Source organism: Cherax quadricarinatus, chromosome 3 (assembly GCF_038502225.1).
Source record: "Cherax quadricarinatus isolate ZL_2023a chromosome 3, ASM3850222v1, whole genome shotgun sequence".
Lineage (NCBI taxonomy): Eukaryota > Metazoa > Arthropoda > Malacostraca > Decapoda > Parastacidae > Cherax > Cherax quadricarinatus.
The window spans coordinates 32,820,855-32,837,526 of NC_091294.1; the positions used below are offsets into that span (position 1 = coordinate 32,820,855).

Below are 16,672 nucleotides of genomic sequence, written 5' to 3' on the forward strand. Positions count from 1 at the left end.
CTGTAAGAAGTCAGGTGTGGTAGCCCTTCTGGCCACCCCACACACGCATACTATACTACAATGCTTAAAGCTCCCTAGAGCAATAAAATGCATATACAGTACACACATTACTTACCTTAAAATATTTGTAATCTTAATGGTCTTAATGTAGGGTGAGAGGTGAAAAGTATTTATTTGTAGAAAGTCGTGTGAGAGGTATGGCATCCTGCCTGGCCACTCCCACCTACTACGACATTAAGCTCCTTAGAGGGATAAAATGCATATACAGTACACTCTTTAACCCTTTGACTGTTTCCGACGTATAAATATGTCTTACGAGCCAATGTTTCTGACGTATTTATACGCACAAATTCTAGCGGCTTCAAATCAAGCGCCAAAGGCCTGGTAGGCCTACACGGGAGAGAATGGGTCTCAGTGGTCGGTGTGCACCCTGTGAAAAAAATCTGGGACCCAGCGGTGCATTGTGGGAACGCCATGTTGTCAGTCCATTTTCGCCATGCCTCTCGGTAAGAAGTTCCTCACTCCTCGGCAGATTGGAGGTCTTTTATTCCCAAATGATAGCTCTAACAGTGATGAAAATGTCAGTGACAGTGAATTCCAGGGTTTTAAAGTGAGTGTTACCGAAAAAAGTGCCCAGGATAACGTAAATAGTGACGAAAACCCAGATGACCCACAACCTTCGACCTCTGGTGCTGTGCCGGCTTGTTCACATTCACGTTTGCCTGTACCAGGACGAAAGAGGAAACTATTTGGTCGTGTACAACACCCAGATGATAGCAGTGATAGTGATTTCAAGGTCATTGAAAGCAGTTCTAGTGACAGTGAGAGTGAATATTCCCCAGTGAAGCGCCAGTATGTACGACGTAGCATGCGGTCTGGTAGTGTTTCATATGTTGTTCCAAGGGGAAGGAGAAACTCTGGGAGCACATCCCGTGGCCCTACACCACGACCTGATAGTGAAGATGACGATATTGTAACGATGGGTATGAATGGTGACAGTGAGGGAGGAGGCAGTGGTGGTGATAGTGAGGGTGGCACGGCCCATGTGGCACCATCACCGGGCCACGCTACTACCCACGCGGCTGACTCAGCAGAACAACCAGCCTTACCCTACCCCACACTCCCACAACCTGCACCACCACAACCTGCACAACCACAACCACGGTACAATATCCAGACCCCACCAGCAGACCGCATCTGGGATTGGCAGGACGGTGATGAGTTTGTTCCCAGTCCCCATGACTTTGATGAAACACAAAGTGGAATAAAGCCATCTTGTCCACTTGGGAACAATGCCAGTGAACTGGACTGCTTTGAGTTATTCTTCAATAAACCCCTGATGGACATCATTGTCAGGGAAACAAACACATACTCTGATTACACCATGGCAAATACAATTCTCTCACCAAAATCACGGCTACACAAGTGGAAGGAGACAACTGTGGCAGAGATGTACCTGTTTTTTGCCACAATAATGCTTATGCCACATGTGTATAAGCACACTGTCACCACATACTGGACAACAGATCGCCTGATTTCAACTCCAGGTTTTAGTGACATTATAGGTGTCAGTCGTTTCCTGATACTGTTACGTATGTTACACTTTTCAGACAAAACCAGGCCTGACAGAAGCGACAGGTTATATAAGATAAGAAATGTGTTTATGTACCTGAAACAAAAGTGCTGCATGTATTTTTATCCCTTCAGGAAGCTTGTTATTGATGAGTCCTTGATTTTATTCAAAGGAAGACTCTCATTCAAGCAATATATACCAAGCAAGAGGAAACGCTTTGGTATAAAGCTATTTGTACTGTGTGATTGCAGAAGTGGTCTTGTTTTAGATATTATTGTGTACACTGGCAGTAATACTTTGAGAGATACCATGAAGTTATTGGGTATCTCTGGTGATGTGGTTCGAACAATGATGGAACCATATCTTGGTAAGGGACATATGTTATTTACTGATAACTGGTACACAAGCCCCTTACTCAGTGATTTCTTGCGAGTGAACTTGACAGACGTGTGTGGCACAGTGCGTGGTAATCGCAAACATATGCCAAGGTTCGACGCTGGCACTCGCAGAGGTGAGGTGCAAGCCTTTGCTGCCAATGACATCATGACATTTCGGTGGCATGACAAACGTGATGTCACATTGTTGACATCAGTTCACAGAAACGAAATGGTACCCAGTGGCAGAGACAACAGAGAGACCAATGAACCCATTCTAAAGCCTGCAGCTGTTATGGACTACAACCTCAATATGCGCTTAGTGGACAAATGTGACATGCAGATTGGGTTTGCAGACTGTGTACGCAAGAGTTATAAGTGGTATATCAAACTTTTTTTCCATCTTGTTGATATCTCTATGCTAAATGCTTATAACATATACAAGTTGAAGACCAACAAAACACCAAAATATGGTGAATTTAGCCTGTCAGTAATCAGACAAATAATTGCAAAGTACCAAGGAGCAACTCCTGCAATAGACCAGTGCCCACAGACGTCATCTCGTATGAGGCCTGGTGATCACTACCCCATACAACTGCCTCCTACTATTGCCAAGAAAAATGCTCAGAAGAGGTGTTATGTATGTATGCATACCACAAAACGCCCACAAACACGCAGAGACACTCGTTTTATGTGTGAGGAGTGTGAAGTGCCCCTCTGCATATACCCATGTTTCAAAGAGTTCCACAAGCTGCAGCAGTTCTAGGAACGTGGTTAGTGACTGTACATATGTATATATATTATGGAACAATAGTAATAAACATTGTTTTGTATTGTTTGTTTGTGTAAACAAAGTGTATACACAAACTAATAGTGATAAAGTTTGTTCTGTTATTGTGTTGTAAACAATGAGTGTATATTTGAACAATGCACCTTACATTGGTCTCACAGGCCACATAAGTTACCTGGAAAAGAAAAATATAGAAAAATGCAAGAAACCTTTGAATTAGAGTAAATAAAAGAATACCGGGTGGGCGGCAGTCGCCTCTGTTGCCGTACGCACGTCAATTTCTGCAAACTTTGCGGCTCTATATCTCGGTAAGTACTGATGGCAAAAATTTTTTTTAGGCTTAAAACACTAGTAAAAATATTCCTAACATTTTCATAAGAAAAAATAATTTTTTTTTTTCGAATATTTGGCGACATAGAATGACAGTTTCAGAGAGGGGCCTGAAACAGTCAAAGGGTTAATTACCTTAAAATATTTGTAGTCTTAATGTAGGGTGAGAGGTGAGTTTTATTTGTAGGAAGTCAGGTTGGGAAGTATGGGTAGCTAGGAAGGGCAGCCCTCCCCGCCCACCCCACCCACATGTAATGTAAACAAACCAGACGAACACATCTGGTTTTCGTCACTTCACATTTTGTACGAGTTGTCTCCACGTTGATACAGTAGAATAAATAAAGAGAAACACTCCCATTCTCATGTAACACCATTTTTAGAAGAAATGATGCCTTGAGTGAAGGCATGTGAAAGGAATAATTTTCTTGCTACCCCCAGTAATATTATAATGTAAACATTTTCTCTGATGTTGGACTACAAGTTGCCTTGCTACCACAAGTCCTACAAGTCGCCTGGGTACCACATCTCATTTTTTTTTTTTTTCAACAAGTCGGCTGTCTCCCACCGAGGCAGGGTGACCCAAAAAGAAAGAAAATCCCCAAAAAGAAAATACTTTCATCATCATTCAACAGTTTCACCTCACTCACACATAATCACTGTTTTTGCAGAGGTGCCCAGAATACAACAGTTTAGAAGTATATATACATATAAAGAAATATACAATACAGTGGACCCCCGACATTCAATGGCATCGACATTCGATTGAAAACCCGCTATTCGACACGATTCGTACGAGACGTGTCCACGTGTGGCCTGAACTGCCCCGTGTGTGCCAGTGTTTACAAGCCAGCCAGTGTGTGCGCATCTAAGGATACATTCGGTACATTCAATATTATCCATATTATCACTGTTTTTGGTGCTTGTTTCTGCAAAATAAGTAACCATGGGCCCCAAGAAAGCTTCTAGTGCCAACCCTTCGAGAAAAAAGGTGCTAATGACTATTGAAATGAAGAAAGAGATAATTGCAAAGTACGAAAGTGGAGTGAGTGTGTTGGAGCTGGCCAGGTTGTATAGTAAACCCCAATCAACCATCTCTACTATAGTGACCAGGAAAACAGCAATCAAGGAAGCTGTTGTTGCAAAAGGTGCAACTTTGTTTTCGAAACAGAGATCGCTAGTGTTAGAAGATGTTGAGAGACTGTTATTGGTGTGGATAAATGAAAAACAGATAGCAGGAGATAGCATCTCTCAAGCAATCATTTGTGAAAAGGCTAGGCAGTTGCATGATGATTTGGTAAAGAAATTGCCTGCAACTAGTGGTGATGTGAGTGAATTTAAGGCCAGCAAAGGTTGGTTTGAAAGATTTAAGAATCGTAGTGGCATACACAGTGTGGTAAGGCATGGTGAGGCTGCCAGTTCGGACTACAAAGTGGCTGAAAAATATGTGCATGAATTCAAGGAGTACATAGAGGCTGAAGGATTGAAACCTGAACAAGTGTTTAATTGTGACGAAACAGGCCTATTTTGGAAGAAATTGCCAGGAGGAAAAGGCACTCCCAGAACATAAGCCTATGAAAGATAGGCTTACTCTTCTGATGTGTGCCAATGCTAGTGGTGATTGCAAAGTGAAGCCTTTATTGGTGTATCACTCAGAAACTCCCAGAGCGTTCAGGCAAAAGAATATCCTCAAGGCTAATTTGTGTGTGCTGTGGAGGGCAAACACTAAGGCATGGGTCACTAGGGACTTTTTCTATGACTGGTTATACCATGCATTTGCCCTCAATGTGAAAAATTACCTAATTGAAAAGAAATTAGACATTAAGTGCCTCCTGGTATTAGACAATGCTCCTGGTCATCCTTCAGACGTGGCAGAGCGACTTTACGCGGACATGAGCTTCATTAAGGTCAAGTTTTTGCCTCCTAATACCACTCCTCTCCTGCAGCCCATGGACCAGCAAGTCATTTCCAGCTTCAAGAAACTGTACACAAAAGCTATGTTTCAAAAGTGCTTTGTAGTGACCACAGAAACTCAACTGACTCTAAAAGAGTTTTGGAAGGATCACTTTAATATCCTCAGTTGTATAAACCTTATAGGTAAGGCTTGGGAGGAAGTGACTAAGAGGACCTTGAACTCTGCTTGGAAAAAACTGTGGCAAAGAATGTGTGGACAAAAGGGATTTTGAAGGGTTTGAGGCTAACCCTGAGAATCCTATGCCAGTTGAGGAATCCATTGTCACATTAGGGAAGTCCTTGGGGTTGGAGATTAGTGGGGAGGATGTGGAAGAGTTGGTGGAGGAGGACAATGATGAACTAACCACTAATGAGCTCCTAGATCATCATCAACAGCAAGAGGCCAGACCTGAGGAAACTGCTTCGGAGGAGGGGAGAGAGAAATTTAAGAAGTTGCCTACTTCGAAGATTAAGGAAATGTGTGCAAAGTGGCTTGAAGTGCAAACCTTTTTTGACAAAAATCACCCTGACACAGCTACTGCAAGCCGTGCTGGTGACTATTACACTGACAGTGTTGTGAACCACTTTAGGAAAGTCATAAAGGAACGAGAGGTTCAGGCCTCTATGGACAGATATGTTGTGCAACAGAAGTCCAGTGACTCTCAAGCATTAAAAGAGGAAGGGAAATAACCCTGGAAAAAGACTTGATACCTCAAGCCCTAATGGAAGGGGATTCTCCTTCTAAACACTAACACCATCCACACACTCCCTTCCTCCCATCCCATCAATCATCACCAGATCTTCATTAAAGGTAAGTGTCAATTCTATTGTTATTAATCTATTGTTATTGTTGTTATTGTAATTATTCTATTGCATTAGACTTAATATTTCATGTGGTAAAATTTTTTTTTTCATACTTTTGGGTGTCGTGCATGGATTAATTTGATTTCCATTATTTCTTATGGGGAAAATTAATTCGACTTTTGATATTTTCGACATTCGATGAGCTCTCAGGAACGGATTAATATCGAATGTCGGGGGTCCACTGTATATCCCTCCAAACTTCCAATATCCCAAACCCCTCCTTTAGAGTGCAAGCATTGTACTTCCCATTTCCAGGACTCAAGTCCAGTTATATAAAATAACCGGTTTCCCTGAATCCCTTCACTAAATATTACCCTGCTCACTCTCCAACAGCTCGTCAGGTTCCAAATACCATTTGTCTCCATTCACTCCCATCTAACATGCTCACACATGCTTGCTGGAAGTCCAAACCCCTCGCCCACACCACCACCTTTACTCCCTCCCTCCCAACCTTTTCAAGGACGACCCCTACCCCGCCTTCCTCTCCCTACAGATTTTTACGCTTTCCATGTCATTCACTTTGATCCATTCTCTCTAAATGACCAAACCACCTCAACAAACACTCTTCTGGTGTATTTAGATGGATTAAGCAAAATGTCTATATTAACATTTTATATATTTAATGTGCCTCAGAGTGATTATTATTGTGTTGTTATCATTATTGATATGGCATCTTCAAGACTAATAAGACACTCTTAGTGATTTTAATGTGTACTTGCATGCCAGCACAGTGTGTAAGTTTACTTAGGTACAGGTACACGTCATAAGTACGTATAATTATCAATTATAATAATAATGTAGGTATGTAGTCCGTCTGGGCTATATTATTACCATCAACATACCATGTTCACTGAGTTTAATCGTTCTATCATCTACATTTAGATGCCATCATAAACAAAGGGAGAAGTGATGAATAATTCATGCCAAGAATTGTAAACAAACGCGTTATGTATTAAGGGGAGTGATGTAATGTTTTCCTTCTGCCTGGCTACCACACCTCCATAGTATAAAAAACATAAAATGTTTATTTTTTTTTTTCAACAAACCGGCCGCATCCCACCAAGACAGGGTGGCCCAAAAAGAAAAATGAAAGTTTCTCCTTTTACATTTAGTAATATATACAGAAGAAGGGCCTCTATGGAAAGAGGCAAATGTAGTCCCTGTTCACAAAAAGAAGAGCAGAGCAGAAATCAGCAACTACAGACCAGTGTCACTCCTGTCAATCACTGGTAAGATCCTTGAGACAATAATCTCAAGACAAATGACAGAGTTTTTTGACTACCACTCACTACTTTGTGATTGTCAATATGGCTTCAGGAAAGGTTACTCTGCTGCTGATCTGTTGTTAAACCTCTCCACTAAGTGGCACCAGTCACTGGATGAATCCAAAGTCAGCTGTGTGGTAGCACTGGACATTGCTGGCGCTTTCGACCGGGTGTGGCACCAGGGCCTCTTAGCAAAATTTCAAGCACTGGGAATTGCAGGCTCTACGCTATGTCTCCTCAGTGACTACCTTCATGGTAGATCTCTAAGTGTAGTTCTCAATGGAACGGAATCAGCAAGACATCCTATTGGGGCAAGTGTTCCACAAGGAAGCGTGCTGGGTCCATTTTTATGGAATGTCTACTTCAACGACCTTCTTCATCTCGTCCCAGAATCACATGCATATGCAGACGACTGTACACTGACATTCACTTATCCAAGAGAAGAAATGCCAGCTGCTCTAAGCTACATCAATCACCAGCTGAGAGCTATATCAGCTTGGGGAAATAGATGGCAAGTAACATTTGCACCTGAGAAAACGCAAATGATGATCGTCTCTAGGCACCATGATGGTAATGCTGGTGCAGTAGTAAGGATGAATGGGAGGATGTTGGCACCTGAAGAAGAAGTTGATATCCTTGGGGTGAAATTTGACTGCAAACTAACCATGAAGAACCATGTTGTAAATCTTGCAAACAAGGCAGCCAGGAAGCTTACAGCACTTCGCCGTATCTCCCATCTGCTTGACAGTAGAGGTTGCAAGATCCTGTACGAGGCACAAGTACGCTCGCACCTTGAGTATGCTCCACTTTCTTGGTTTGCCTGCCCCCCCTCTCATCTGCGACTGCTTGACAGAGTAGAGAACAGAGCAAGACGTCTCATCTCTCGCCTGGACCCATTCTGGATAGATCTGTCATTTCAGCAGAGCCTTCAACATAGGAGGGATGTGGGTGGCCTTACTGTTATGTACAAGGCCAATATTGTCAAAATACCACACTTGGATCCACTTCGAGGACAGCGTGAAACGAGCTTTTATGCCACAAGATGGGCAGAAAGCAGCAACTTCACTCTGGCTGTACCCTTCTCCAGAACATCACTCCATCTGAGATCATACATACCCAGGATGACTCGAGTATGGAACACATTCGTACAGGATAATGATGTCAACGAGATAGTCAGTTGATCAAATGAAAATGCTGGCCCACAGATGGCTCCAACTTCATCCTGTTTCCTACTTGTATGTCTCATAACAATAAAAATGCTTTCAAATGAGCTGATGTAGGTAACAGCTCTTAGCTTGCCAATAAAGTTAGGAATCCTTAACCTGTAAATAGCTGTCAATAAAGCTAGGGATCCTTAACCTTGTCAAACCCTGTGTAAAAAAACAAACAAAAAAAAAACAGGGGGGTTACTAGCCCCTTGCTCCATGAAATGTTTATATACTATGTAATGTGTTTCTTATATAATTTTGAAGAAAACATCAGATGGATTAATGAAAATGTCTATATTAACGTAAAATAAGACATTTAATGTGCCCAAGAGTGATTATTATTACATAATAGAGAGATGTGCTCACGGAGAATGTAAGCAAACTGGGTGGCACATGCCGCATTTGAAAGACCGCCCACCACATAGAAAGTTTCAGTCATAATTTAAAATTACCGTATTAGCAGAACGCCGTAAGGCAAAACCCGTAAAGTGGGGCCCTGCTGTACTGTGTTCTTGTGTTTATATTAAAAAATCTTGAGGATATAGTAAATTAAAAATTAAGAAACCTGTACACAATTTTTACTATGATTATAACAAGCATACTACAAAAATCTTTAATATGGATACTTATACAGTGAGGATGCATACTAGGGAGCATTGAAAAAATACAAATTTTAGAGATGCAAGCTGCACTTTTCAGGCATTATTTGTATGGTCACAACAAACTTCTGTGCAAAATTTCAGACCATTTCATGCCCATTTACCCTGCAGCCTCGTGATTGACTTTTTGTCAAAATATACACCATTGAAAGCAATTAGTTATAATTTATTGGTTGTCAGGATAATAATCAAGTGTACATGGTTTATATCATTTTTGGTTGTGAAGATTGTATAACCAAATGTACATGGGTTATATCAGTCATCAATTATTTAATTTTAAACTATTACAAGTTATAAGTGAAGTGTTTCTTGGTGCAGAACTTCAGCATCACTTTCCTGAAACATATTCTTTGTCTAATATATACATTTCTTGCCTTCTGTCCAGTCACTTCAGTGCAAGCTTCAGTCATCAATTTTATCCCTCTCTCAACAGCTTGAGTGTTGTTTGGCCACTTGGGCACCTCCAGTGGAGTCTCAGTAATTTTCAGAACCTGTTGATCTGAAAAAGAAGCAATGAAAGGAGGCTCAGTTTTGAGTTCACTTTTCCAGGCAATCATGGAATGATAGTTCTTTGCTTGTCACTTTAGTTTGGGAATCATTATTTTTCTTGAGTTGACAGTAGGAGCCACATTGTCATTCTCTTCATATTCACTGCCATCGACAGTAGGAGCCACATTGTCATTCTCTTCATATTCACTGCCATCCTCATCATCAGTGTAGATTAACCCTTAAACTGTCCAAACGTAGATCTACGTTCACTCGTGTAGCGCTCCGAATGTACATCTACTGTTTTTTTTACATGCTTTCAAATGGAGAAAATAAAGGTCAGAGCCCTTTGCGAGTGAACGTAGATCTACATTTAGACAGTTTAAGGGTTAACAAGTCCTTGTCAACAGCATCAGCAGAATTTCCTCTATCCTCATCATAGCTCTCAGTACTTTCTTCTGTCTGCTGGTTCCTTTCTCTTATTTTTCTTCTCATTGAGACAGCTTTGTCTCTTAGTCATGTCTTCGTCAGTGTACATACCAAGAAGCAGCTGATCTGTGTGAGAAAAGTAGGAATTTCTTTGGACAATCTTCTTTACTATCTTCTTTTCTTCAATGTTCAGATGTCTCATAAATTGCAGTGACTGGAAGACATTCTTTGGACTGTGTATAATATAAGGGTGCAGCTTGATGTGGAACCACATTGGAGCACTGAACTTTAAAATCATAATGACAACTCTTTTCAGCTCCTGACTGGGTCTTGATGTTGCCATATGCAGCCTAAAGATTCTGCTCCATAAAGTATTCCACCTTGACACGCACACTGGACCTGGTTTAAGAGCAATCAGGTCATCATCAGCCACACCTGTGATCACTCCTTTGCAAATCCTATACAAGTATTTCTGGTCCTAGAACATCCTCTGCCACCTTGTCATCCAGAGCAGGGAAATCAGTGAAATTAACTGGTGGGAAAGCAACAGCTTCTAGCTCAGACAGAGGATCCTTGATTTGCTTGCCAATGGGGCCTCTCCAATGCTCAGGACCACTTGGCTTACCATCATAGTGGTAGAAAACAGCCTGGAATGGCAGCTCATTTCCATAAAGCTGATTGATGATTTAATGGACTGGATGATCAAGCAACATTTCAAGATGATGATTGGCTCCATTGTCAGCTCCAACATTTACGTTGGTTCCATCACAACCAACACACAGAACAGGCTGCCAAGTTAGTTTCTGTTCCACCAGAAATGTATAGATAGTCTTGGCCATCTCCTTTTCATGGCCTGATTTGGGAGTCACATGAGTGAGATATTCAGTGCCGGGCTCCATCATGATGACGTAATGAACTTTCACCACTCTTTGGACTCCATTTCTTAGTCTTCTCATTCTTTGTCATTACACAAGTGGAGGTCTTCTTACCATCAAAATACAGTACTGTGATATTTTCCAAGTTTTCTTACTCATTTTCTTGCCTCTCCATTCGATATTTGTGTCTGTCATCTCGTAACTTCTGTGGTCCAGTAACTTGACTTTCGTCGTCCTTGGTGATAATGCCATAGTCCATTAAGGTGGCGGTAGCAATGGCAGCTCCAGCATAATCACTGATCAAGTATGGGTCACATGTGGCTACCAATGTGGGAAGTTTTGTTCTGTTCTGCTGTGAGCTGCTACAATTCAGACCACTCAAGACATAGTCATCATTATTGACAAAAGGGCTATCTGGCATCATTTGAATTTTCGTTGGAATCAGAAACTTCTCCAGATGCCAGTTCACTCTTGTCTTCCCTCCAGCTGCTTCCTGACTCTGGCTGCATCCTGCTCCTCTTTTACCATCACTATCCCACATCCTTGTTACTGTCATGTCAACACAGCCAATTTTTATCTTCCTATTGCCTCTCTGGTCAAGGAGGAACTTTACCTCATGTTTAGGAACTTTCACATCACTATTACAGGCCAGGTGGTATCCGTCCTCGAAGTGGATCTCTCAGTAGTAGTAACCAGTTACCAGTAACCACTGTGCCAGTTGACTCACGACCAACCGTCTCTGCCTGAGTCACTGTCTGAACTCATATTGTGCTGACCTGGCAGTATTCAAAGACCCTCTCACATATGGGTACTGTGGGCGGCCAGTCAGTCAGTTGTACGAGAGAGAGCAGAGAGACTAGGTCACGGCTGTAAGGGCGCTACTCACCTTGTCTGTAATTATACGTACTACCAGCCTACGTGAGTATTTCTTTACCTAATCCACGTGTCGAACTCCCACATGATAGATCCAAGTGTGGTACTTTGACAATATTGGCCTTGTACATAACAGTAAGGCCACCCACATCCCTCCTGTGTTGAAGGCTCTGCTGAAATGACAGATCTATCCAGGATTGGGCCAGGCGAGAGATGAGACGTCTTGCTCTCTTCTTTGCTCTGTCAAGCAGTCGCAGATGAGGGGGGGGGTAGGCAAACCAAGAAAGTGGAGCATACTCAAGGTGTGAGCGTACTTGTGCCTCGTACAGAATCTTGCAACCCCTACTGTCAAGCAAATGCGAGATACAGTGAAGTGCTGTAAGCTTTCTCCTTTCTCTCCCTCCCTCTCTCCCCCATTCTCCTTTCTCTCCCTCCCTCTCTCTCCCCCTTTCACCTTTCTCTCCCTCTCCCACCCCCTTTTTTTTACACAGGGTCTGACAAGGTTAGATTAAAGGATCCCTAACTTTATTGACAAACTATTGACAAGTTAAGGACCCCTAACTTTATTGACAAGCTATTGAGAAGTTAAGGATTCCTAACTTTATTGACAAGCTAAGAGCTGTTACCTACATCAGCTCATTTGAAAGCATTTTTATTGTTCTCTCTCCCTCCCTCCCCTCTTCCTTCCTACTTCCCACTCCCTCCCTCCTTTCTCTCTTCTTCCCTCCCTCCTTTCTCTTTCTCCTTCCCTCCCTCCTTTCTCTTTCTCCTTCCCTCCCTCCTTTCTTTCTCCTTCCCTCCCTTCTTTCTCTTTCTTCTTCCCTCCCTCCTTTCTCTCTCCTTCCCTCCCTCCTTTCTCTCTCCTTCCCTCCCTCCTTTATCTCTCCTTCCCACCCTCCTTCCTTTCTCCTTCCCTCCCTCCTTACTATCTCCTTCCCTCCCTCCTTTCTCTCTCCTTCCCTCCCTCCTTTCTCTCTCCTTCCCTCCCTCCTTTCTCTCTCCTTCCCTCCCTCCTTTCTCTCCTTCCCTCCCTCCTTTCTCTCTCTCCTTCCCTCCCTCCTTTCTCTCTCTCCTTCCCTCCCTCCTTTCTCTCTCTCCTTCCCTCCCTCCTTTCTCTCTCTCTCCCTCCCTCCTTTCTCTCTCCCTCCTTTCTTTCTCTCTCTCTCTCTCCCCCTTCCTCCTTTCTCTCTCTCCCCTTCCTCCCTTCTTTCTCTCTCTCCACTTCCTCCCTTCTTTCTCTCTCTCCACTTCCTCCCTTCTTTCTCTCTCTCCCCTTCCTCCCTTCTTTCTCTCTCTCACCCTACCTCCCTCTCTCTCCCCCCTCTCTCCCCCCTCTCTCCCCCTCTCTCTCCCCCCTCTCTCTCCCCCTCTCTCTCCCCCTCTCTCTCCCCCTCTCTCTCCCCCTCTCTCCCCCCTCTCTCTCTCATCTGAATTCAAACCAATTACCATCTGGCTACAAGCCAACTACAGCATTAAATGTGTTAGTAAGCTGTTGTGGGTTGCATCCTATTCAATGGTTAAATGCTTGGCTAAGGAAACCTATTAGCAAAAAGTGGTGGGTTCTTTCTCCTCCTTTCCTAAAAGAGGTACAAACCCTTGATATAATGGACTAATAGGGGAGATTGTCCAAGTATAGTAGGGCCCAACTTTATGGTGTTCCGCTAATACGGCAATTTCGAGTTATGACCAAAATTTGCTATACGGCGAGCAGTCTTTCAAATATGGCGTACCCCACCCAGTTTGTTTACATTCTCCGTGAGCACAACTCTCTATTATATCTGGAAATTTTCCAAAATTTCAAGCGTGTTAAAGTTATTGCATATTTTATACGTATGTACTCTGATAATTATACTTGTGTACCTGTACCTAAATATACTTACACACAGTGCTGGCATGCAGGTACACATTAAAATCACTAAGTCTCTCTCTACACAACACCATATAATCTCTTGGGTGCATTAAATGTCGTATATTACGTTAATATAGACATTTCCATTAATCCATCTATGATATTTTTTTAAATTATATAATAAAAATGCTACATATAAACATGATACATACACCCTTAGTATAAAGACTGACATAAATATGAGATTTGTTTACCAAGCGTTTGGTAGGAGAGTCGAAGAAATATGTTTTCTCTAGTCAGACACCAGTAACTAAACTAGAAATTTATTCCTTTCGTATGCCTTCACTCTATTTATAGCTATTCACAACCCTTGTGGGTTTAGCACTTCTTGTTTATTATGTTTATAATAATAATAATTTGTCAGAGCATCATTCCTTCTAAAAATTACATGAGAATGGAAGGGTTGGTCTTTATTTATTCTACTGTATCAATGTGGAGACAACTTGTACACAATGTAAAGTGTTTGCATTATTGTATAATACAAACGTGTATGAACGAACACCAGACGTGTTCACCTGGTTTGTTTACATTACATGTGGGTGGGGAGGGCTGCCTTGGCTGGCTACCATACTTCCCAAAGCTAACTTCCTACAAAGAAAACTCGCCTCTCACCCTACATTAAGACTACAAATATTTTAAGGTAAGTAGTGGGTGTACTGTGTGTGTATTATACTTTTTATTATTTTTAATGCCTAGTGCTATTGCTAACTTAATATACGTTAGTGTAAACTTGTTATCTGGCATTTATAAGTGGAAAAAAAATGATGTTCTGCTTTTCAGTGGTGTCGGCTTTCTGGCAGTAGCCTGGAACCTAAAGTGTCGTATAAGAGGGGCCCTACTGTATTCATTAAATAATAATAGTTAAACAGCAAAAAAAGCAGTCAAGTACTCAGCTGTATACCAAATATAGTACTGTACACAGTTTGCAGATCTTCTGCAATAAACATTAAAAGTAAAGGAATTAAAAACAGTGGATTTTGCCCTAAATTTTAAAAGTCTTTTATAGTGAGTTTCATTATATTAAGGGTTTACTGTATACCATTTTGTGAAAGCTGTTTAGTGGTCATGTAAGTTGTTTTTATATTGGTTTATTACCTTAAATATTGGAATTACCAACACACCTACATTTGATGTATCACTCACCATTGTTACTTTCATTTTGTCTTCTGTTCTTCTGTCTTCTGTTCTTTGCCAGATATGATTTCTACATTTTCATTTGTTCTTCCTGTTCTCAAGTGTGGCAGATGCATTGCTTTTATCTCCCTTCTTATTTTGAGCAGTGTCAGTGCTGTATAACCCTAGACTCAGCTTTTTTTTTTTTTTGTTTTGTTTTTTTGTGAATTAAATTTAATAGGATCTGTGCATCAGATGGTCAGCATCCAAAATATTAGATTTTTTGTATATCGCTGGTCTTAACACACAATTGGTCATGTGACATAAATATATTTAAAATAAAGCATTTACAGAAAAAATAATAATATAATTACTTTTTCAGAATTGCCAGTTGATGGTGGACAGTATGAATTTTGATGATATAGAGAGGTTTGCAGCAAGCAACTTCACGGAGTTTTAAAAAGTACTCGCACTGTACATTGTTTTATAAGAAATCAGAGTTAGAAAGTGGAGATAATTGAAAGCAACACTGAAGTGGCAGTTAATGACTGTATGTGAAAACACACATTGGAGATTGAAACAGTAATCTATAATTCATACTGAGCATGCACTATAATGATATTGAATGAAAGATTGGTACAGTATTGCAAGGTATAAATCAAAATATGACTGAAAATAAGTCGGTTTGTAAAATAGTAATTTATGTCTGCATGAGAAACAGTGAAAACTCGGACCAGTGATGGTTGATATTTCCCCATGTGGAGTTCCTTTTTTCACTTGTATATCTGCCTGATACTGAGTTGGTGGTGGTGAATACAAGTGTTTTGTGTTCTTGTACCATAACTTTTTCACTGCTATTTTCTAATGCAAAGATACACAAAGTATTTTTTTTGCTTGTGATATGACGATTGAAGATCATTGATAGTCAATAATTTTTTTTTTTGTATATTTTCAAGGGGACTTCAGGTCTTCTAAGAGAAAATGATACAGCAATCTACACTAGTACAAATTTACAAGAGATACTTTTGTGTGTGTGTGTATGTGTGTATGTGTGTGTGTGTATGTGTGTGTGTATGTACTCACCTATTTGTGGTTGCAGAGGTCGAGTCATAGCTCCTGGCCCCGCCTCTTTGCTGATTGCTACTAGGTCCTCTCTCTCCCTGCCCCATGAGCTTTATCATACCTCGCCTTAAAACTATGTATGGTTCCCGCCTCCACTACGTCACTTTCTAGGCTATTCCACGGCCTGACTACTCTATGACTGAAGAAATACTTCCTAACATCCCTTTGATTCATCTGAGTCTTCAACTTCCAATTGTGACCTCTTGTGTCTGTGTCCCATCTCTGGAACATCCCATCTTTGTGATAAAAATAAGTGATAATTTCCTTAATATACATATATGCCATGTTTTGTTAGTCTTTAGTGCTATTCAATTTAAAATAGATATTGAAGTGTTAACATTTTAATCAACATTTCTGTTGTATGTTTGTGTCAGATGTAGCAAGGCCATTTTAGGAATGATTATTTTAGATCACAATTGCTTCCAATTTTTGTCCTCAAGAGAACATGGGTAAAAAAAATTTTTTTTACCAGTGCTGTTGGTAAGTCAATACAGTACTTGGTAAGATGTGTGTAGGAATATAAGACAGTCGTTGTTTATTGGGCATACCCAAGCAAGTTGACTGGGGATTTTAGAATGTATAGATTGAATGGTAATTAGTGCGCCTTTTTCACTCCTGTAGTAAAAAATAAGATTACTGCAGAATGCAGCAAGTAAAAATGGAAATATGAGTTAAATAAGACAGTTTTGTTTGCTGAGAATAGCAGTTAATATTGATATTCTGTTTGATGCTTTCCACGATTAATGTAAAGGAATTAAAGTAACCTCTCAGTGTACATGCACTGTGAGGCATATGCTGACATATAATTTATAATAAAAATAATAAGGATATTGATATGGTTCACTAGGTATT

At 41.0% G+C, this 16,672-nt stretch overlaps 1 protein-coding gene across 1 annotated transcript in view; it reads left to right on the top strand.

The window, feature by feature from the left end:
- The window catches only part of LOC138853592 (ubiquitin-like protein 4A), a 29,475-nt gene extending 13,638 nt beyond the window's left edge, over nt 1-15,837 (top strand). The window contains exon 4 of the mRNA XM_070091212.1: nt 15,081-15,837. Within this exon, the coding sequence (XP_069947313.1) occupies nt 15,081-15,158 (78 nt within the window). The 3' untranslated portion in view covers nt 15,159-15,837. The remainder of the gene's footprint in view (nt 1-15,080) is intronic.
- The last annotated feature ends 835 nt before the right edge of the window (nt 15,838-16,672 follow it).